The following is a 24,587-nucleotide window of genomic DNA, read 5'->3' on the forward strand; positions in this document are numbered from 1 at the left end:
CAAATGAGAGCCAGTGTGGTATAGTGGATAAAAGCGGTGGACTCTAATTTGGAGAACTGGGTTTGATTCCCCACTCCTCCACATGAGCGGCAGATGCTAATCTGGTGAACTGGGTTGGTTTCCCCACTCCTACACACGAAGCCAGCTGGGTGACCTTGGGCTAGTCATCACTCTCTTAGAGCTCTCTCAGCCCCACCTACCTCACAGGGTGTCTGTTGTGGGGAGGGGGAAGGTGATTGTAAGCCAGTCTGATTCTTCCTTAAGTGGTAGAGAAAGTCGGCATATAAAAACCAACTCCTGCTCTTCTATGTGAGCTGTCAGACCTACAGAGATTTAAGCAAGAACTTGGCTAAATTTCTGAACTGCTACTACCAAAACAACTCATCAAGAGACTGTATCCCCACAGCATTTTTTCCGTTGCAGGCAGAACACCAGAGGTCACTAAATTACTAGGCTGCCAGGATTATGGGCTTGAACCCCTTGTAACATTTCCACTGACTAAAGGAATGGAAGGGAGCACTTTTCATTGATTTCCCTCTCCTGAAGCAATTTGGAACTAGAAACCAAATTGCTTCAGAACCAGCATTTTTAATCTGACCCAGAAGTAAATTAGCACCCTCTGCAATTAAGAGCCCTGCTAGATCTGACTAAGGTCCACTATCATATTTCACCCGTGGCCAACTAGTTGTCCCAGTGGCCTAAACAGGGCATAAAGACCAAAGCCTTCCTGACCATATCCTTCAGCTCATGATTCCTGGGATCCAAGCCAGAATCAGCAATCCCCCAAAAAGGTCTCATCTATCCATTGTAAAAGCATAATCAGATTTACCACTCACAGTAAACAAAAGTTTAGGGAAACAAATTATTAAAATACCAAAAGATAAACACAGCAGTCTGTTAACATTAATTTTTATAAAATACCTTACAAGAACAGATGAAGTAACTTGAGGTTACATAATATTCAGAATTGAAAAAAGGACACTGAATAAAATATAAATTGATCACATCACTATGTTTGCCACGTTAGACAAGTTTATAAAAGGCATTTTCAGATAAAATAGTTATTTAGAAGATAAACCTTCAAAAATGAAAACTATAGCAGTCCTTTCAAGAAACCAGTCCTAGAAGCGCTATGTTCCAGGTCAACAGGCGGTACCCGATTTAAAATAGACTGGTCTGCTTCCAAATTCATCAAGCTTTAAGACACAAATTAAAACATTTACCAGGTCAGTGCAAAGTAAAGCTTCAATATGGGGGTGGGGGTGCTTCTGGTACAAATTAAATTCACATTATCCTCATCAGACTTATCTTGGGATATAACAAAATTGACATTTGACTAGGGACTTTTATCAAGTTACTAACATGGGAACTCATTTTAACAAATGGTGCAGAGGGAAATGCATTCTTTAATAACTAGAACAACTGCTATGCATTTTGTGTGCAGCTTCGTCAGGGGGAATCTTTCAGATTCTTTTTGGTAACGTCTCCATGCGTGCATTAAGGCCTAATGCTTTCATGGGGACATTTCTAAAAAGAATCTGAAAGATTTCCCCTGACGAAGCTGCACACAAAACGCCTAGCGGTTGTTACAATTATTAAAGAACCCATTTCCCTCTGCATCATTTATTACTTTGCCTTTGTTTTGCCTTGGTAACAGACATTTGAGGGCTAGTTTGAACTATACATTGTTGAAAAGTATTAGTATTATTGGTGTGCCATTTGGCCATTTTGTGTGCCATTTGATTCAGCATAATTTACCCCTATGCAATGAAATGATAAACAAGAAGTGAAAAGGGCGGTAAATGATCTCTCAGACAACTCTCAGACAAGTTCTGTAAGGTCCTCTGTTCTAATCTAGCATCTATTTTAAATACTCTGAATTAGACTCATTTGCAATATGTGCTACCAAGCACAGTGTTGTGTGCTTCAATATACTTGTACACTTGTATGAACAAGCCCTTCTTTTGTGTAATATAAAGACCCTGTAGAGAATAAGATCCTCGCCCCTTTTATTTTTAAGGCTGCTAATTTGTGTACAGTAAACACCAATCCATCAGCAGTGATTACCACCATTAGCTTAATAGAGATGCTTCTCATTTGATATAATTTTTTTCTCATCTACAGGGTAATTCTCAGAATAGGTCTTGCATTTGTGTGAATATGCTTCATTGGGATATACTGCTCTTGCAACTTGCTCAGGAATGATCCAGTACTTCTGTTAGATCCAGATCATAAAATTCTTTACAAACCTGTTGCATGGATGACAACAAATCCCAGTATGTTTCCATATGTCTGCATCCATGGGAGTCACTCCAAAATCTGTTACAGTAACATACAGTAATACACTGTGCTTGATCCTTAGTTTGTGCAGTTTATGAGTTAAATTAGCATTTCCCCTCAAAAATAACTACAATTCTTCCACAAAAGAAATCCCATGCTCAATGATCATTTATAATTTTTTAAAAAAACAGAAGATAAAATTGTCACACAGTCAGAAACATTCACAATTTACCCTAAACTGTGCATTTAAAAGCCAGACAAAATCTATGACTGGAGAAACTGCTGCATGAGAATCAGTCTGTTTACCTGTTACAACAATTTTGTTTAATAAAAGATGCCACAGTTTTAAGCTTTCCCCTAGGCAAAGTGCAGGTTTTAACTTTGCAGTATACCTACTAGGTGTTTGAGAAATTAAAATAAGTCTTAAGATTTTTTTAAGGTTATTTTCTCATGCTTACAGTGACATGAAGTTTTGCAAAGCTTTGTAGTTTCTCAGAATTAACTTTTGAATCAAATAATTGTAAATTCTGGTTTAGTAATAGCATCCTACGTTAAATGCTTCTGATCGAGAGTTTCAGTGTGGACATGTCATGTTTATTCAGTTATAAAGATCTCTAAGAACAAAACTGATATATGATAATAGTGGCTTCAATGTAAATTCTATTAGCATGTGGTACATGTTGGTTTTTGAGTTTCAAAAATGTATGCAACGTTGCAATGATGCTAGATAACATGATTTCTAAAAACAGTTCCAAATGAAGGGTGTAGGATACTGCTGTGATACTCAGGACAGAAAATTTTACGCTATCTTCAAGAATGCAGATATGGTGGAACCAGTTGATTTGGGCACTAAATACTCTTAATTTAACAGTGTGGCTTAATTAAATGCTTTGCAAAAATAGTGCTACTGTATCATTAGGACTTTAACAGTGCAACAGTCAAGATTTAAAGTTTCCTTGTTTATATAAACTTGTCCCTAAACCTGTGATGAATTGGAAAATAATCACTCACACAGGAAATTAACCGTATTCCATTTTCCAGAGAATGTAATTTACCCGGCTATTACTAATATAATTCAGTAAGATTCATCTGTGGGACATGCCTGAAGATATTCAAGGCATGAATAACACAGGAAATGCATAATGTCAACCTCATCATTAAACTGAAAAAGAATTTTAACATACATATATATTTGGATTTGTAAAATCTGCACCAGAAATTATTTACATTACTTCGTATATTCTGGGGAACTATTGCATCATGCAATTTAATGTGAATTTATATTTTACTGTTGTAACCATATTGGCCCTGAAGCTTGCTGGTCACATGTCAAAAAAAGCTGCCCATCGTCGTCAAAATGCCTTTGAAAAAGCAGTCTAAAGACAAAACAATGCACCACACATTCATTTTTCTCTCACACACAATAGCAAAAGTATACTGGAAAAATATCAGTAGTGAAGGCCACATTTTTCCTGCATTTGCTTGATACTGAAATGCAAAAAACCATTAAAGCTTTCTGAAAAAGGAAAAAAAATGGAGTGGGCATTTAGGAAAAAGTAAATGACTTAGATGACTCTGATCAGTACAAAAATATGTGGAAATACCACACAAGAATAGAAAATATGAACAAGAACACAGAAAGACGATCAGCCTGAAAATGGTCACTCACCACGCTGTAAACATGAAAAAAAATGCACTTCACAGATTAAAAGTTCATGGGAAGTAAACTTCTTTAAATTATTTGTCAGTTCAACCCTGATTCAAAAAAGTATGGCTAGCAAAAATACAGAAGTTCCAATCCACTTGTGTCTTGAGCTGAGCAGTTATTTTAAAAAACAAACAAACTGCTGGACCTCGATGCTTTGAAGATGCCTAGAGAAGAAGTGTCTCTTGAACCCCATGTCGCACATGATGTCATGATCTCACTCATGCACATGGAGAACTGGCTTTCCATACTGCTATAGATTGAGGCGTGGGGAAGTAGGTGGAGGAAAGCAGGCAAACGCTCTTAGGATGCTCCGTGCTACATCGAGGTTATTCTCTGCTATTTCAAGGGCCCGCTTCACTTCTTCAAACGAATAGCCTTCTCCCATAAGTTTTGCAATTTTTCCATCAACATTTTCGGAAGAGGGATCAGAATTATGTGCCTTCCTGTGATGTATTTCTGGAGCAGTCCTACGAGGAAGTGGTTTAGGAGGTCTGGCTGGTGCCTGCGAACCATCTGCAGAAAAATCAAAGAACGAAATAACAGGATTTGATTATTACAATAAACAGTAAAGGCATCTCTGGGAAAATCAAGGCCAAGCTTTACAGAAGTGGTAAGGGCTTAATTGTTACAATGCCAGGGAAAGATCTGCAATAAATCTGTTTACATGGCATTTTTATTGTAACATTAATAAAAACAATAGTTCCTAAATGCATGGCTTTCTCAATTTAGGAAAGTGCAAGGTTATAAAATGGATAGGCAGTACAAACTGCCCAATGCTAAGACCCCAGCACTGCTGGGATCATATTATTTGCTTGCCGTATGGTGATAAGTAAACAAAAAAGAGTTTTTACCCGTGTCCATAGTAACCCCTCTGACCTCCACCAGTCATCAGTACATAACACTGTGATGTACAGCCAGCTATGGAAGCAGCCAACTGGTGCAGCTGAGGTGGCCACACACCCAACATCACCCCACTGCAGCATGCATACAGAACACTACAAGGGAAGGAAACAGAGACACACCTCCATGCAAGGAGAACCACAGTAAGGGTGGGAAGGGCCTCTGAGTGAAGGCATGCTAGGAATCAAAGCCATGGCTCAAATTTGGGATAGGGGCAGTCCTTCAGCAATCTGGAAAGCACAGCTGAAATTTTGTGTCATAAAGAATAACCACTAGGGAGGATGGGCCTCTCATGCTCATTAGCTGCCCCACATAACTATCACTTTGACCAGCAAGCCTCTTCCCCCCACCCCCACCTTTCCCCATTCACTCCAACAACTTTGTGCCCAGAGTTGGCCTTTATCGGCATCCTAAACTGGAGTCAAGCTTAGAAACTCAGCTGTAAATCTGTTACTTGTCTTTTTGAATCCTGTATCTATGGTCTAAGACACTTGTGACCAATTTAGGTCAACTGTTTTTCAAAAGTCGATTACAGTCATTACTTTAGTGACAGAAAAGGCCTTGTTCTTTTTAACATAATGCACATGCCAGAATATTATGTAAAACCACAGATGTCCATAGTTTTAATTGGTATTATAAATACAAAAAGCCTGTGGTCTCTTTGAAAAGCAGAGAGGTAATCCAGAAAAATTAAACCCTCACCCTAGTATTTTCTACTGTTTATGCATTAAATAAGGTTTGTGTATTTCTATTTTTGTTGAATTTGTAGAGTTGAAAACCAGATACATTTGTTATAGAGCAGTAAGTATGTCAGAGGGCTGAAATTTGGGAATAGAACAGAAAGTGGCATGACAAAATATGCTTTTGTAGTAGTTGCAAAGATGGAATCTCAACATAGTCATCCGTATAGTCAAGGAAAATTTTACTCTCAAAGAAATATATTTAATTGAATCATTGGCAACTGGCCTACATGTGTTCATGCACGATGAACTGGAAGTTTATGAAATATTCAAAAATTGCTTTAAAAATCCTCTCACTATTTTATACCAAGTGCATTAAAACTGATTTGAATCAATCATGAAAGAGACTAGAATAAGCACAAAATCTGCACTTTGAACTGTAAGGTTTAACTTCTGGAATTCAAACATTATCCACAAGTGCATTATTCAGTTTCATGAAAGGTGAACCAGTTCCTCATGAATCTCATCAGTTCCACAGCCAATAAATCCTATAAATGCTTTCAATTATACTATGACATGATTTAGTATACAGATTCTCATCTAATTCACTTTAAATTGAAAACATTGATACAGATCATGCTGCATTAGTATTTGTAATGGTGGTTGAAACATATGGACAATTTAGAAGACTGGAGGCAATCAACATAAAGAAACATACAGGAATTATATACAGATATATAGATATAGATAGATATAAAAATTATAAGCTGTTTGATAAATGAGTATCATGGAATAATTGGGTAAGATTAAACAACTCTTAGGTTGGTATCCAGAGGACCAATCACTGAGGGGAAAAATACTATTCTGCAGTTCTGTATGAGATGAGCCAGCACTGCACAAGTTATATGCACTATTAAATGGAACACTATATAACAATTATGCAAAGGTTTGCACATTTGATTATGAAGGAAGGTGTCATGTGACTCTTGTTGCAGAAACCACTTTTAGGAATGGCTTGCATAAACACAAAGAAGGAACTCTTAATGTCAACATCCACTAATTTTATTTAAAACATTTCTATGCTGTCTTTCCATCCAATTCAGGGTCCCCAAAATGGTATATATTAAAATACCAAAACACTTCTAACATTAAAGACAATTTCAAATGCAAATATATACAAACTATTTAAAACAATTAAATAAAACATATTGACACTTAAACACAAGAAAAAGCACACAGACGGGCAGGAGTTAGTGGGAGAACACCAAACACAACACAAAAAGTCTTCATCAGCTGGCAAAAGACAATGACAGTGGGAAACAGAGTAATCTTCCTGGGGAATGAATTCCACTATTGAGAAAGCCTTTTCTCAGGCTGCCACCTGTTTAGCTTCAGACGGCGGAAGCACTTGAAGGGCTTCTGAAAATGATAGGGGTGGATGGGTAGGTTCATATGGGAGAAGGTGGTCCTTCAGGTATGCTGGCCCCAAGCTATATCAGGCTTTAAAGGTCAATACCAGCACCCTGAATTGGGCCTGGAGGCAAACTGGAAGCCAGTGAAGAGAAATTAAGCCTTCCTTCTAATGATTTCCAGTGCTCTACTTTACCATTCATTTCACTTAATTTTTGGAACCCAATGCCATCCATTTCTTTTTTTAGTGCGTAAATACTTGAGGAACAGTTCTGACAAAGAATCACAACTGATTTATGGCATCAGGCTTCTCTTTGCCTAGCTTGTCCCCCTTCTCCCTTCCTTTCTGTAATTTTCTGCATAAATCTGAGGAAAATGATTTTATTTTATTTCACCTGAATGAATTCTGACTCATGAAAGTCTGTGCTGAAATAAATGTGGCTAGTCTTCTGATTTTCTCTGTAGAGTCAACAGCTTTTGTTACTGTATGGTATCTTGTTTACCTGAACAAGACGGAAGCTGGTCATATTCCTGCGATGTCCTGTGAGTTTTCATGTTTTCACCAGTTAACCTTCGAACTGGAGGCAAGGGAACGAAGCCATTTACTGGATCAAAGAAAAGTTCTACAAAATTAAGAAAAAAAAATGATACATTTTTGATATTTAACACCTCATGTTTCTCTACCATCTTGATACAACAAGTTGTTAGATGGGACACAGTAATCTCTGCAGTGGAACAAAAATTATGGAACTCCCTTGCACAGGGAAGTTTGCTCGGCCTCTTCATCATTTATTTATTTAACCAAAGTACGTATATGCTGCCTTCTTTCTGAGCAGCTGTTTGACAAAGGCCAGAGGGCGCTTGACACGTAATCAATGTATTTATACCTTTAGGAGCCTAAGACTATAAAGGCAACTATGGATGGGATATATGTTAACAAATTTTAGACTTTACACTTTACAGTAAGTGTTTACATGTTTAATTTTTTTAAAAAAATTAAAAAAATTCTGGACATTAGTATTAGATTTCTTACTTTCAGGGTGTGTAATCTCACATTTTCATTTATATTTCAGAATGTCATTTTACTCATTCTAAGAATTTCAGTTTTCTCATACATTTCACAATGGCATAGGTATATTCAAAATTGTATTATTCGGACGACTGAAGGCTTTACAGCCGAAACGCATTTGGTCTGAGCTGTGATACTGTTTCGATATATTGTTGCACTGTTGTAACTTTGTGTTTTCTTGTTTATTTGGCATGTTTAGCATAGATACATAGAGACTAGAACAGGGCTACATACAAGTTGTTTATATTTATATTTGTGTTTGTATTAAATTTACTATGCATTATTCACAAAATCACTTGTATCAATATTAGCCCATGGTTTCATGTTGATTCCTTACCTTTTGGGTACCTTACAACAGAAATCAGTTCACCTGGAGAAAATGGCCTCTTTTGAAGGTGGACTGTATGGCATTATACTCCACCGAAGTCCCTCCCCTCCATAAACTCCACCCTTGCCAGGCTGCACCCCCAAAATATCCAAGTATTTCCCAACCCAGATCTGGCAACCCTAGGATTTTCCCTGCATTTGATATTATACTGTAAATATGTGTGTTTTGGTGGCTCACCTAATCCTCAAGATCCATCTTCATGGAAATAGACATGCAGAGATTTCTCACAAAGAGCCTATTCACATAGATTTCACATACTAGCTTAATTTGGAAAAAAGGAACAATTCTGTTTTCAGAGGTAAAATACAGTTGTCTATCCTGCAATAATGCCTGGGACTTTGTTAAATCACTTGAAGTGAAATTGAAAAAGTAAGACCCGTCGCTTGACTGCCTTTACATTCTCTTGAGGCACAGCAGTATGTATCAATAAAGTAAAGTGAAAGCGGGTATCCAAAAGGTTTAAAAATCAGGATAATATTTTTAGAGATTCATGGTGAAGGAAGCAGTCTAATCTTTACTTCCCTATCCCATATTAATCCATTTCTCCCCTTCCCAGTTTCTTTTGTAACTATGGATAATCAGGTGAAAATCCCAAGATGACTTTCTAAATGCTTGAATTGAGCCTCAGAGCCTCAGCATCAAACATCAAACTTTGTCACACTTTTTTACTGGACTGGGGTTAGAGCCAATAAGTACATAATCTGATCTAACTAGATTTCATATTCATCCCCAGTGCAGATATGTATAGCACAGATCCTGTCTTGCTGAAATCACTTTATGAAAACGTAAGAAATCAAGCCTTTGTATCCTCTTATTTAAGTTCTTTTGGTCTAACGCTGCAAAAATTTGTAGTTTGGAAATAGTCACAAAGCCCACTAATACCTGCATACCATTTTATCTGTCTGGTTAATCCTCTGCTACAATATTCCAGTTTTGATTGCTTTACATTACCTGCAGGAGGAAGGTAAAGTTCGTGTCCTGACAAAGGTCTGCTGCCTGCACCAAATGGTTTTGTTTGCTCAACGAGGCTGTGACGTGCAGGGGGTGGTGGTGGTGGAAGCGAGGGTGGCGGGTTGTCAGCGGCATCTTCTGCATTTATAGAAGAATCATTATATAAGCAAATCTTCATGACTGAAATAACCAAAAGTGGTTTTGCTGGCCACAAAGAGACCCTTTCCTCACAGTTTAGCACCTCCAGTAATGAAACTGTAAGCCTCTATTTAGCACAAACCAGAATTTTTAAAAAATGGAAGAGTTTCATCATCTGCACGTTTCACTTATAACTCGTATGATCTAACACAACATATTTTATTTAAGTAACACAGACTACAAATGCAAAAAAGTAGTTTTTTTGGCTTCCCGTAAGTTACACTAAAGCAAGTAGCTATTAGTAGACTCAAAAGAATATACAACCTAGAGGATGAACCAGCAGGTCATAATCAGAAGGTGTCCTATTTAGTACGGAGCCATGTTTCAAGTTGTCCCTGATAGGAGGCCGTGCAGGTGGCAGAGGTACTGGAACTGTGGGGTCAAAGGCATCTCCTAGACAACAAAGCAGCAAAGTTTTTTGAACTGCACTTTCAAAAGCAGAATCTTAGGTTAATTCTCTTCTAGACTTGGAAGGAACCAAAAGTGAGACGACATACCTATTTCTGGATGTTTCAGCCTTTTCATTTCAGAGGCTGCACTGTGCATTTCAATTGCTCCAGAGCACTGACCATTCTCACAAACACTGAAAGTAGAGACGAAAACACATAAAATGAAAGCCACCTGGTCACATGAAGGAAAAAAACAACAACCTAGCAACAATGACTATTAAATACAGTTAATAAGTTATATTTTTACTTGTTCAAAATTATTTATTCAGAATGTCCTTTCAAATTGAAAGGGAGAATATAAATTAATTAGACAGGTCTATACAAGGATATTGCAGTTATCTTAACTTCTACTGAGTGCAAAGGTTTTTGTTTTATTTGGGGTATGCTTTAGAGGTAACTGAATTTCCTCCTAAAAAGGATGAAAGATCTTGGAGCAATGCAGTATCAATTCTTCAAATACAAATAAAAAGGCAAAATTCAGTAGAAATATCACCAATTAATTCAGAGTATAATGAATTGGATGCAAAGAACCATGAAGTGAAGGCAGTTTGAGGGGAATCAGCAGAAAATACTGTCTTCCCCTTCTTCTATGAGAGTATTGGGTGAACAGAGTAAGTGCTCATATAAAGGGTACAACTTCTGCTGCCCCTCCCTCTATATCCAAGAGCACCTGGACTTTCAGAAGCAGCTTTTAATAAGGTGGAGGGGGGAGCTATCAATTCCATGAACAACTTCTCTTCATGAATCACAGGATCCAAACCAACATCTTTATTATATTGGTTCGTGTCAATTTCATTTGTTCTTGATTAAATAGAAGCAAAAGTACTAATGATTAAAAACAAGCCCACTGGAAATTTCACAGCAGTTCAACTGGAAATACTAACTAGAAGCCGTCAGCACAATTTCAATTAAACTTATAGAAAAATATAACTTCTGATTTTGTGCTGGGCTTTATCTCTTACTTCCAAATAAATGTTTGAAGAATCTTTTTATTTGTTTCACATATAAAAATGAGAAATTTTAGGCAAAATATGAATTATCCCTAACAAACAGATCAGCATAATGTTGACACATATTGATAACATATATGCTTATTTTTTAATTTATATCTCACTTTTCTCCCTGATAGGGGACCCAAAGTGGCTTTTCACATCCTTTCCCCCTCCTCCACTTAATCCTCACAATAATAACCTTGTGAGGGTAGGTTAGGCTGAGAGACTGCAATGGGCCCAAAGTCATCTGCTGGCCTTCCATGTCTGAGTGGGAGATTCTAACCTAGTCATCCTAGATCCTAATCCTACACTCTAACCACTATGACACACTAGAATGTAGCTATTCTGGAGTCTGAATCAAGACAAAAGCAGAGACCACCACAATAAGACAGTATCAGAGATTTTCTTACCTCTACAAATAAATTAACCATTCATATATTCAGCCAATAATCATACCTTTGCTTATACTAGGGCTAGCACATCTATCAAACAAGGAAATTGATCTACTAGTACAAGTAATTAAACCTCAATGTATTATTAAAGGGTAGGTTAGAAATTGAGAATTGAAATGTTTTGAATCACAACAAAACACATACTACTGCCTGTGCCCATAAGTATTTGCAGTCTGATAAAAATGTGTAAGTTTATAACTATAAACCAGAAGTATGATTTGTACAAATCCAGTTAGAATGATCACTTAACAGTGTACTGAATGGTTTATATTTAATATGAAAGTGGTCACCTTGTGGATTTGCATGAATAAAAAAAATTAAACTGAAGTCAACGATGACTGCAGTTTGATTTCTGTTACATGACTTTATGAATGGCGTGAGGGACCTCTTAGGATGCCCACTTCCTACAACACCTTTCGTATCCACCCAAGAAGCCAATCCCCAGACTTCAGAGACACTTGGAGCGTCAAATGTAGTAATATGGTCTGCAGTGGAAAGTAGGAACTAGAAAAATTCCCTTGTGTGTCCTAGTACATTCAGGTGCATTTAAGAAGAACATTGTTTGCTCCAAATGCATGAAGCTTAAAATGAGCTGTACCAGCCTAAAGGACTATGCAGCCAGTACAGGTTTAAAGAAAAAATCAGCTTCCATAGCTCTCGCTCATTTCTGTAGGGCATATGCTGCAGAACCTCCTGATGGACTGGGGGGTTATTTTTCAAATTTTAACTGTACCTCTCTTACATAAGGTATTACTGAGTATATTTTTAATGGGGGATTTTAAAATTAGGATTACAGACATCAAAGTTCAAAAAGTCACTGGTACTGAGGACTGGACAAGTATTTAGATAAAAACATAGATCAACTGCAGCAGGGGGAAATTGCTCTGTAAGACCTATGAACAATGTACAGTAAAAGCTTTATCATCCTTCCCTTGATAATCCAAAATGCTCAGTTAACCAGCACCAACACTTCCTCCCTCTCAACCACTATACCCGTGAATCTCTCGGCATACATTGCCCCACTCTCGCCTCTCCAGGTGACCAACTTGATGCCTCCAGCTAATGTTATCCTTGGGTGCCTGAAGCTGTTGGAAGCCAGCTCTGCCAGAGGGGTCCCAAGCAGCTGGCCTGCTCCTAAGGCTTAGAGGGAAAGGTCCTGACAGGCATGGAGGGGCTGTTGCCATGACATTCCCAGTGGGATGGAGTTTGGTTGCTGCAGACTCCTCTGGGTAGAGGACAGGGCAGAGCAATAATCAAATGTGCCAGACATTCAATCATAACTGGCAACACCAACTCCCCAATAAGTGTCTGATAACAAAGCTTTCACAGTATTAAAAACATCCTGCTTCTAGACTTGTGCATCCATAGCACAGAAACGGAGGGTTTCAACCTTGCATCAAAATGCTGCAACATTTTAGAGAAGAACTAAAACAAGGTCAATTTAAGATGAAATATATTATGAACCATGACAGTCATAGTCCAATAAACATTTCACAGCTCATTTTGTTTTTAATCCCAGGAGATTTTGTTCTATTTCTTGGACTAAACAAAATTACAACATTATTACCACTAGAGATTAAATCTAGGATCAGGAAAAGGCGTGTGTGAACACCTAAACAAACTTTACAGCAATTGTAAAATTTTAGCTCACTCAAAGATATCTAAGGATATAAAATCATGCTGAACTGCTGTTCTATGTAACTTAACAAATCACCTTACCGGATGTGAGGCTTTATATTATGACAATGAGGTGACTGTGATGTCAAAGGTACAGGATGGGATGAAGGAATCTTATACTCATCGTCTTCTACATGTTCCCTTGGTTTCTCAGGGAGGGAACTTACAACGGGAACAGGACACCTCAAGAGAAAAATAAATCAAGCCTAGGTAAATCTTTACAGAAAACAGAAGTATTTATCATGAATGAGAGTGGTCTTTTATTAAAACAACCCTCTAAGGCAAATTAGGTTGAGAGAGCTATTGGCTCAAAGGCAGCCAACACCAGTGATTCTGTAGACTTAAGATTACATATAAACAATTTAGCCAAATTATTGGCCATCTTCCTATTCCATTTATAACACAAATGGGTTATCCTGTTAGACTACGCAAAATTATGAGATTACTGCTGCTGCTTCAATTAGAGATTATTGAGAGCATTAAATGCTGAATCTTCAAGAAGCCATTTTATTTTAGCAGATGTAGCATAGCAATGAACCATACAACACAGGCATTTAAGAAATTTGAATCAGATTATATTCCTCAAAGAATCTGAAGGTTACAATACAAGAGCAGCAGTGTTAAAGGACAGACAGGCAGTAGGCTAAGAATGACATACCAAGCTTATGGTCAGCATAATTTTTTTAACAAAGTTATAAGTGATAAGAAAAATCACATTTCAGTCTTAACCTTACATAACTACCCTCCATTTACTTTATATTATTTTCAGGATTACCATAAAAGTACAGGTCGAGATCCAAAGAACTATGAAACCATGGCCCTACACAAGGGCATTAGAATATTTGTCATTTTATTCTCAATTCCTTTCCTAATAATTCCCAACACAGAGTTTGCCTTTTTCACCGCTGCCACACACTGACATTTTCATTGAGCTATCTGCTATAACCCCCATGATCTCCCTCAATCTTGGTCTCAGCCAGCTATAACAAATGAATGCTAGGGAAGATAGAGATAGAGAGAGAGAGCTAGAGAGAGAGAGAGAGAGAGAGAGAGAGAGAGAGAGAGAGAGAGAGAGAGAATTTAATTTATACCCCACCTTTCTCATCAATAGAGACACAAAGCAGCTCACATCATCATCCTGACCTCCATTTTATCCCTCAACTACTATGTGAAATGGCACAGTCCATTTTGTCTCTTCAGTCTTCTGTCTGTCTAGTCCAGACCATGCCAGGGGCATCCTTGAAACTTGTTACATCCCATTTTGTTCTTAGTAAAACAAGACTTCTAGATTCTTGGTAAAATGCAATACAAAGAGTTATACCCCTCCCCATTTTCCTCTGCGCAGGAGGCTCCAGATATATTTTCTGGTAACATAATTAATTCAAGGTGCTACTTAAAATGAGGGAAAGAAAAAGAGTTGGTTTTCTCTACCTTTAAGGGGTGACTTACAATCACATTCCCTTCCTCTCCCCACAACAGACACCTTGTGAGGTAGGTGAGGCTGAGAGTTCTGAGAACTAGGACTAGCCCAAGGTCACCCAGCAGGCTTCATGTGGAAGAATGGAGAAACAAACCCAGTTCACCAGATTAAGAGCCCACTGCTCATGTGGACAAATGTGGAATCAAACCCGGTTTTCCAGATTAGAGTCCGCTGCTCTTAATCACTATGGCACACCATGCAAATGTACATACTGGCTATCATGGGCAAGTTATAAGCATGTAAAACATAAAAGCAGAAAACCTACAACTATAAAATGCAGTCTGAAGACTTGAAGACTGCATTTTCTTAAATAGACAATGATATTAATTCCTTTCATAAAAGAGATATAATTAAAAACAAATGTGAAACAGAAACCACATTTTATCGACAGAGTAATTGAAGACAGATCTCCCGGCAAGATCTATGAAACTGAATCAGAATGTTCTTTGCAATGTAATATTTAACCACCTTCTGTAGAGGGAGCCAAAGGATACCATATACTCAAACTAAAAGCTCTTTATGCCTCTTGCATGTACCCCAATTAAACAAAATATTTTAAATAGAGTGGTCCTAATTCAGGAAACTAGAATCTCAGCTGAAGGCTGATTTCTGATCCTATGGAGTCCCTCAAGCCTCTCTATGCCTTGTTATACATAACATTGAATGCAAAAAGTTTGTGGTTTTAAACCCAGTCTGAGAACTGAGGTTGAAAAGGGGGTGACTGCCAGGTTCTCAGGCCTGGGAAGTTAGTAAACCTGGTTCATGCAATCCCATTTTATTAATACACATCAAATTATGTGTTGACAAGGCAGAATTGAGTGGAATACCATTTGCAGATTCTGGATAAAGAGGATGGCTTCAGTAAGCAGGAACCTGGTTTTTCCATACATCTGCCTTATATTTAAGCAGATAAAGAAAATACATCAAAATTGAAAACATCCAGGGTTCAATATGTCTGAACTGGCTAAAAATATGATTTGTTCTATCAGCGGTTATTTATTTGGGTATCACATATTTTATCCTAAGAAAAGCCCTCCTGGATTAAACCAACACACCAGATACTTCCTCACAATGGCTAACCAATTAGATGTTCCTAGAAAGTTTACAAGCAGGTGATGAACACAATTTTCTCTTGCTGCTGCTTCCACAGCAACCTGTGTTCACATGTATACTGCTTCTGAATGTGCATATTTCAACTAGCCATCATCAATGCATGTTAGCTATCTTCCCCAAACTGTGCAGCACCCTTTAAAAACACCTACGCTAGTGGCCATTACTACATCTTGAGGCAGTTAATTCCGTAATTATGCATTGTAAACACTACTGCTTTATTTTATTAATTCATGTTTATTAAAATAGTTGTACCCCACCTTTCCTATTTTGACTCAATGCAACGGTCTTTTGTCTGGATCTACTGCCCATCAAGCGCATTGTGTCACCTCATGTTCTAGTGTTACAGAAGAGGGAGAAAAAGTTTTTCATCCACTTAGCCTGCACGATCTACAATTTATAAATTTCAACTATGACTTCTCTCAGTCATCTTTATTTATAAATTAAAGACTAAATCATGCCCTTTCTGTATAAGAGATCTGTTGAACAAAAATAAAGGTTCATCTAGTCTAGTGTTCATCTAGTCTCAGTCTGTGTGTGTGTGTGAGGGGGGGCATTCACTGGGCTCATGATAACCAAGGATTCATATCCATACTTCCCTATTATAGCCGCATTAGTGTACCAGACACAAAGCTCATATAGAAGCCAAAAAAGTGTACTTTGTGATAAAACTGTGTAATTTAGTATATAAAAGGGCACCTTCTGAAATTTCAAATCAAGACAGAGATACTCTTATATTTTCAACTGAGGCTCATTTGGTAGCTAGTTGGAGGATACTGCTAAATAACAAGATCTCAAGTTCTTGAAGACCAATTTACATTTTCTTTATAGCAGCATAAAAAGCACTAACCAGGCAGTAATGACTCTACAATTACTTATTATACTGCTTCTTAAAAACCTTAATGGGGCATTCTCTATTATTATAATATATAATGCTTCAGAACTACACCTAGTAGTTCTATACTTGAACTGAAAATATGTTCCATTGTTGAACCTTCTCATGTTTCCATTATGCATATTGCAAGCAGCCACAATCCCTTGCTATGGTTCATTCACTTCTGTTTCCACAAATTTCATATATTCTGACTGTCCTTCCACAATTGTAAAGTAATACCACACTTAACATGATACTTTTCCTTGAGAGCAATTAAGACTCTGTAACTGACCTGACATGGATAGCCCCAGGCTATCCTGATCTCATCAGATCTCAGAAGCTAAACAGGGTCAGCCCTAGTTAATATTTGGATAGTTGAAATCCAAGGAATACTGGTGTGGAGCGGGGCCCTGGCGGATGTTAGTCCGAGACCCTTGGGCTCAACTTGGGAATGGTTGAGGAGAGCTTCAGCGGCTTCAGACCAGTCCGACGGGGAGTCTGAGCTGTCCTCCCCGTCGGTAGCAGTCAGCTTGCCTTCTGTTGCTCCACAGAGCTTGGTTCGCTGCTGCCAAAACTCTCCTCCTCGGCCTTGGCTTCTCCTGGCATTTTATTCCCCTCCTCCCCTGTTGGCTCCACCCTCCAAGCCCATATAGGGGCCCCGGGGTTGACTCCACCCCCTTGCTTCCCTGTTTGCTGCAGCCGGTGGCCGCGGGGCCCGCCCTTGCCCTGCCCACGCTCGCCTGTCAGCTGTGCAGCGCCGGGGCGTTCAGGAAAGGCGCAGCCCTTTCGTGGAGCTGTTGCTTCTGCTAGGGCCGGCTTCCTTGCCTTGCCGCCTCGCCCCCAGCCCGTCGACTCCGGCTGGAGACGACCCGCCCCCTCGCGTACCGGGCGCCGGCGGGGTCTCTGGTTCCCGGAGGCTTTTCACCGCCTCGCCTGACTCGCGGCAGGGGGGCTCTATGAGTCGGGCCTCTCGGGGGGCAGCCCGCACCCTGGAATGCGCGCCCTCAAGGAGGTGGCGGGGTGTTGTGCTCTGACTCCTGAGCTGGTGACACCCTTCCTTCGTCAGCTCCTCTTACGGCTGCCGTGGCTTGGCACCACAGGGGTCTGTTGTCAGGTAGGTGCGGCCGGCAAGGGGGGGTGGCCGGCAACTGACCCAGGACAACCGGGGTCTTGACAAAGAGGTAGGCAATGGCAAACAACCATATGGGGTCACCATAACTCAGCTATTACTTGACGGCACACACAACTGAGTTTTGTAATAAGTTGATCTTTTCCCAGAAGTGTTGAAACAGACTGAACATGCTTATCAATGCCAAATGTAGACACCTAATGTTATCTGTCTGCTCCAACTTTTTCCACAATAAACCCTAATCTGCACCAACTGCCCATGATAGCAAAGACACTGATAGTATTTATGAATTTTGAGATTAGGAATGACTTCCAATTTCATTGGTGTTTCATAGGGCATCCTTTCTATACATTCCATTTCAAGCTTTTATCACAAAGTGTACACAATTTTAACTCTTTTCATGGGTATGCAGCTGCACTACATACAATTACTATCTTCACTTTGAAATCTATTATTATATTATAATCTATATAATATTATTATATAATATTATATAATAATATAATCTATATTATAATCTATTCTTATATTATAATCTATTGCCATTTTAATGCCTTCAATAGTTTTAAACCTGTTTTAAACCTTCTAGGCCTGAAGCACAAAGCATGTCTGGCATGCTTACCCGGCACACATTTTGCTCTCCAAGAGTTCCCATCACACCCAATCAACTAGCTTGCAGTTACTGGGGGAAAGGAGTGCATCCTGAATGCTTTCTGTTGCAAGTCTTCTCACCCACCTAGCCAGCTGATTTTGAGTGTCTAGCATAATTTCTGTTCCAAGCTCGGCCTCCTCCCATTATCTGGTCACTTAAGATAAGGGGTGGCACAGGGATGGCATCTCCCCCTGAAAGTCCCCTGTTTGTACTTCACTATTGCTAATACAATGGCTAGGATAGTGACCTGTCAGGAGAAAGTGCTGACCATCTCCAATCTTCCCAACTCTCCAACAACAGATATTTCTGACCCCTGGAAAGTTTATTCTGGGTTCACAGGACCTGCGTGGAATAATAGCCACATAGGTTAGCAGGTTGCAGGGGAGAATAAGCAAGTGCAAAAATTGCACTCCTGCCTCTTCCATGAGAGGAATGCCTTGGATGGTACTGTACTCCTGTACTAAATAAGTAAAGATGTATTTTTATTAATATTTTTTATCCTTCTATGTTGTTCTTAAGAGCACTCAAGGTAGCTTATAATATAACTGTAAAATATAGATGTCTAGTGCCAATAATAACAGGAGAAAGATAAGAACTAGTAGCAAAAATTGACAGCATTTTAAAGGTTTCACTGCAAGAAACAACAATCAACTCTCAAAGCCCTTCAAAATAAGCATGCTTTTCCTTGATGAATACTTTCTGTCATGCAAAGGATGACAGAAAATACAAAAGATATATCAATTATTACAAAATGTATGCTCAACAGTATGGATCCCAGGTGCCTCATACCTTTCAACGAGATACCTAATCATAATCCCCTGTATGATCCAGTTTAGTTGTAACCAATGTACAAACATATGTGATATTTCCCATTCCCAAAATTTGAACAAAAACATGGATTTTTCAGACCATCTAGAAAATATTGTAAAAGAAAAGAAAAGGTGAAGGCCCCCTGTGCAAGCACCAGGTCATTCCTGACCCATGGGGTGACGTCACATCCCGACGTTTATGGGGCAGACTTTGTTTATGGGGTGGTTTGCCAGTGCCTTCCCCAGTCATCTTCCCTTTACCCCCAGCAAGCTGGGTACTCATTTGACCAACCTCGGAAGGATGGAAGGCTGAGTCAACCTTGAGCCGGCTACCTGAAACCAACTTCCGTCGGGATCGAACTCAGGTCATGAGCAGAGCTTGGACTGCAGTACTGCAGCTTACCACTCTGTGCCACAGGGCTCAGTAGAAAATATTGTGGCAGTCCAATATTTATTTATATTTTATTTATAAATTTCCCCTGAACTCAACAGTGACTTGTAGAAATATATTGCAAATTTATATTTATAGATTTACAACAGTTTGACGTCAAATGTTCATTTTCTACAGTTTTACAATTAGCAGGAGTTCCCATTCTCTTATTTTTATAGTGAATAACCACCAATGGAACTATTAAATTGCATTAATGTTCTTTGCCGATCACTACCATTATCTGCTATTCTTAAACAGTATAGCAAAGACATCTTCCAACATAATAGGTTTGACAGAATGTCTACTGATAAAGTAATTTTTAAAGCATTTTACAGAACAACTTAATATGTTGACAGCTATTACGTAATCACTACACTATTTTTTCATACATTTGCATTATATGAGAAAGCTCATCATGTTATGGATGCTCACTAAGCCATCAAACGAAGTTTAAAATAAAAAAAATAAAAACACAACATATAGAGTTTTAAATCTTATGTAAAAGCTTGGTAAGATGACGGGCTGCTTCAAGGAATAGCTTAGAACTACAGCTTAGCACCTCATATGAAAAAGTTGACTTAATATTGTAGATATTGATTCAAAATAAATGAGAAAACACAAAAAGCACAGGCCACATTATGGCCAGAGGGAAACCAAGATAAAACTGTGACCAGTGGAAGATAGAGAAAGCATACTAATGAGCCCAAGAAAACACTTCTTTCAAATGCATAATAATGAAGTGTTTTCCTAGGCTCATTAGTATGCATTTTCCCAAAGTTCTCTTTTGCCTTTGACTAATGGCTGAGAGGGTAGGCTTGAGTCTTTTCTATGAAATTAAGGAACAAAGTATAAGACTCTTTTTCAAATATGAAAAGCAAACCTTGGGACCCAATCCAGTGGGGCCTAGAATGGGATTTTCTTTCTCCTGGCAAAGTTGCCTCCCTTTGGAGTTGTTTCCGCTATTATAATTTAGCAGCTGCTAATCTGGTCATTTCTTTCTATCCTGTAGTTCTACCAACTGTCTTTGGATTTTGAAGAGAATATACCAGACACACAAAATGCACCTTTTCATCACACATGACTTTTGGTTTCCTACCACACTTATTTATAAGTATTACCCAGTACATGCTTCTCTGTAAGTAAAAAATGATGCTAATGTCATCCAACTTATGGCTAGGAGGTGCAATACAACAAATTTCAAAGAAGCAGAACATATTCACCTGCATTATTTCTTCGCATATTAAATTTAATGATTTTTCAAACAATGCAACATTTTTTCTGTCCAAAAAACTATTAAAAGGTTGAGGAATTAACTACAGCAAACGGTTTCCTCGTAAGTTACAGTATGATTAGTTTTCTTGATTTTAAACTTACTTCATATTGGGCAGGACAGCACCAATTGGAGGAGGGGGTGAGAGCCTAGGTGGTACATCATATTCTTCATTTCCTAGATGGCCATTTGAAAATATCTGCAAGATATTTATAACTTGAATTATGCAGTATTATAACTGGCTCAACTCCCAGGTATAAAGTGAAACTTCCCATATAGGGAATTCCCTAAGCAGGATACTAATAAAAGTTTGCTCAGAAATCCTGGTTTGTCTGCTACTATGGCCCAGGCTAGCCTGATCTCGTCAGATCTCAGAAGCTAAGCAGGGTCAACCCTGGTTAGTCTTTGGATGGGAGACCACCAAGGAATACCAGGGTTGCTGTGCAGAGGAAGGCATTGGCAAGCCACCTGTTAGTCTCTTGCTATGAAAACCCCAAAAGGGGTCGCCATTAGGGCTGTCGATTCGGTTCGTCCCGAACTGAAAAACAGCCAAATTTCCCGATTCAGCGGTTTTTAGTTCGGGACGAACCGAACTCAAAAATGGCGAGAAACCGGGGGAGCCGAATTCAGCGAGTTCGGGAGTTCACAAATAAATTCAGCAAATTCGGGGCGTCAGTAAGCAGCATTCTCCTCCCCCGGCCAATCGGTGGCCAAGCTGGGTCTTCTTCTGGCCAATCAGTCAGGATTGAGTACTGGAGGAATCAGCTGCTGCACGGCCGGGCCAGGGAGAGAGAGAGAGAGAGAAATCCTCATGGGGGGGTGTTTGTGCACATTTGCTCCTTTCCGGGGCTGCAGGGGGCGCATTTTTGGGGGTAGAGACCCCAAACTTTCAGCGGAGCTTCAGACGAGCTTTCTTAAGAGACCCCCCAAGTTTTGTAAACATTGGGTCAGGGGGTCCCGAAATATGGGCTCCACCCCTTTTCCCTCCCCCCTTTTCCATTTCCGTGGCTGCAGGGGGCGCTTTTCTGGGGGTGCAGCCCCCAAACTTTCAGCATAGCTTCAGGCGAGCCTTCTTAAGAAACCCCCCAAGTTTTGTAAAGATGGGTTCAGTGGGGGCAGAAATATGAGCTCCCCCCCTTTTCTCTTTCCGTGGCTGCAGGGGGTGCATTTTTGGGGGTGCAGCCCCCAAACATTCAGCATAGCTTCAGACGAGCCTTCGTAAGAGACCCCCCCCCCAAGTTTTGTAAACATTGGGTCAGGGGGTCCCGAGATATGGGCTTTCCCCTTTTCCCTATTGGGATGAATGGATCACCCAATACTGTATGCATCTCCAGGGCGGCAAAACCTTCTGTGCTTAAATGGAATAATATTGGATTACCCAGTCCTCCCAGCCCCTCCTGATGGAACAGAAGACAGCCACAGTAAGACCCCTTTGGGGGCTTTAATCTATAATTTTTCTCCTGTGTGTGTGTGTGGGGGGGAAAGCAGAGAGAGTGTGTGTGTGTATGTGTGTGTGTGTGTGTGTGTGTGTGTGTGTAGGGAGCAGTTTCTGTGGGTGGGGGGGGAAGCCAAAGGGGGCTTTTGCCCGTTCTGCCTGGGGGGGGGGTGTGCCCCCTCGAGTCTCTCTCTCCCTGGTTTGAGAGGGGGCTTCAGTTGTGTGTCCTCAGGTTTTCCCTCATTCATAAGATCGGTTAGGTCTATTTTGATGCTTGCTCAAAACTGGTTTTCAAATGGTTACTTAAAGAATGCATTTGCCTGGTCCCGGATCCGATGCAAAAGGGGAAATTCCACCCCCTCCTGCTCATTATGCATAGCTAGCTGCATTTGTCCCTTTCCATGGTTTGTAAACTCCTAGGTGTCAGGTGTTGCTTTGCATGGTTGCAAAGGTGCTGCTTTGCAGTTGTGGGTGTTGCTTTGCAGTTGTGTTGCTTTGCAGTGTTGCTTTGCAGTTCTGTTGCTTTGCAAATTTCTTCGCACCTGCCCCGCCCTTGCTCTCAGCTGTTTGTCGGGGCTGGGAGCTTTGTGCGTGGGCGGCAAGCTCTGCTCAGAGATGCACATTAAGGGTGGGAGGACCCCTTTTGGGGCCCATATCTCAGCCCCCCGACCCAATCTTTACAAAATTTGGGGGGTCTTGCAAGAAGGGTCCTTTGAAGCTCCGCTGAAAGTTTGGGACCTCTACCCCCAAAAATGCCCCCCCTGGAGCCGCGGAAAGGTGCGGTTGTGGTTTTAATGGCTTTATTCGGCCGAAATTTTTCCCTGAACTTTGAATTCGCGCCGAATTGCACGGACCCGAAGCGGGGGAGTTCGGACTTCGGCATACCCCGAATCCAGACGGGCTGAATTCGGCCAAATCCGAACTATACCGAATTTTTTTTTTCAACAGCCCTAGTCGCCATAAGTCGGCTGCGACTTGACGGCACTTTACACACACACACACACTACAAGCCAACAATGGCAGGAACTGCAAGGGGTTTTTACGACCACAAAGCAGTTGTATCCCTAAACCCTGGGAGCTGTGCTACTAAACCGACTGGGATTAAGATAGGATTGCTGCATTCAGACATACCAACTGAGCAATGAGTTAGATCATGATGGGTAGCCATGTTAGTCTGTGTATAGCAGTAGAAAAGAGCAAAAGTCCAGTAGCACCTTAAAGACTAACACAATTTCTGGCAGAGTATGAGCTTTCATTAGTCATAGCTCAAATATGAATGAAAGGCACTGTTGACCCAGTATCTGAAAAGGTAAGCTGTGACTCATGAAAGCTCATACCCTGCCAGAAATGTTGTTAGTCTTTAAGATGCTACTGACCTCTTGCTATTTTCTAATGCAACTGAGCAAACCAGGATGCAACTCTAAACAGAAAACATTGTCATTAAGAGAGGAAAGTTAAAAAAGGGGGGGGGGAGAGAACAGCACTCTAGCTAGTGAAAATTTGTGTTCAATTCTGATGCATAATTAAATGTATGTACCTTGGCACTTTCTACAGGCATATCATGGCGTCTGTGTTTTCGTAGAAATCCTGGGTCAGAACTCATTCGACAGTGCCTTCCATTTATATTTGAACTTGCAGTGAGTCCAGGTTTTGGTGAAGCTTCACCTCCTACTATTCGACATCCAACCATTTGATTTGTTCCACACACCTCTCTGGGGCACCAGGCTTCAAGTGGCATAGGCTGGTCTCTGCAAGGCACGCTTTCAGGATGATGCAAGTGTCTATTTAATCTGTTATCTGGTGGAATGGGAGGGGGCCTTTCTGGTGGAGGCGGGGGAGGATCACGCACAGGTGGTGGTGGTGCAGGAAGAGGCTTGTCTTGTTTCCTCACCATGCATGGAGAAGACTAGAAGTGCAAAACAAAGCAATGTATCCTTAATAATATATCTCGCAAATAAGTACACAGTAGCCACATGATTCCCCCCCCCAACTAAACAGATGTGAAGGGACTGGGAGTTACTGAGAAAACATCTCTTCAGTTACAGAACAGTACGCTAAATTCAGTTATTGCAAGCTGAAATTAATAATCATTAATAGTTGGGGAAATAGAAAAAAGCATATTCCTTTTGTGAATTGCAAGGTCAGGTTATTCTAGGAATGCATCAAGGAATTATCTGTAATATTTATTGCCAGAAGACTGTGAGAGTCATTGTTTACTTCTTTAAAAAATACTCTTTGCATATT

General features: G+C 39.9%; 1 protein-coding gene across 2 annotated transcripts in view; it reads right to left on the reverse strand.

Annotated features, from left to right (window-relative positions):
* Positions 1–3,690: 3,690 nt before the first annotated feature.
* CBLB (Cbl proto-oncogene B) overlaps positions 3,691–24,587 on the reverse strand; it is a 92,645-nt gene continuing 71,748 nt past the window's right edge. The window contains exons 11-18 of one of the 2 annotated variants that reach the window (XM_056858493.1): positions 23,881–24,249; positions 21,013–21,107; positions 13,197–13,337; positions 10,082–10,167; positions 9,849–9,977; positions 9,387–9,524; positions 7,482–7,601; positions 3,691–4,501 (exon numbers count right to left, since the gene is read on the reverse strand). In XM_056858493.1, coding sequence (XP_056714471.1) covers positions 4,239–4,501; positions 7,482–7,601; positions 9,387–9,524; positions 9,849–9,977; positions 10,082–10,167; positions 13,197–13,337; positions 21,013–21,107; positions 23,881–24,249 — 1,341 coding nt within the window. In that variant the 3' untranslated portion in view covers positions 3,691–4,238. The remainder of the gene's footprint in view (positions 4,502–7,481; positions 7,602–9,386; positions 9,525–9,848; positions 9,978–10,081; positions 10,168–13,196; positions 13,338–21,012; positions 21,108–23,880; positions 24,250–24,587) is intronic. The other variant, XM_056858494.1, reaches the window with a different exon arrangement.

Source organism: Euleptes europaea, chromosome 12, assembly GCF_029931775.1.
Source record: "Euleptes europaea isolate rEulEur1 chromosome 12, rEulEur1.hap1, whole genome shotgun sequence".
Classification (NCBI taxonomy): Eukaryota; Metazoa; Chordata; class Lepidosauria; order Squamata; family Sphaerodactylidae; genus Euleptes; species Euleptes europaea.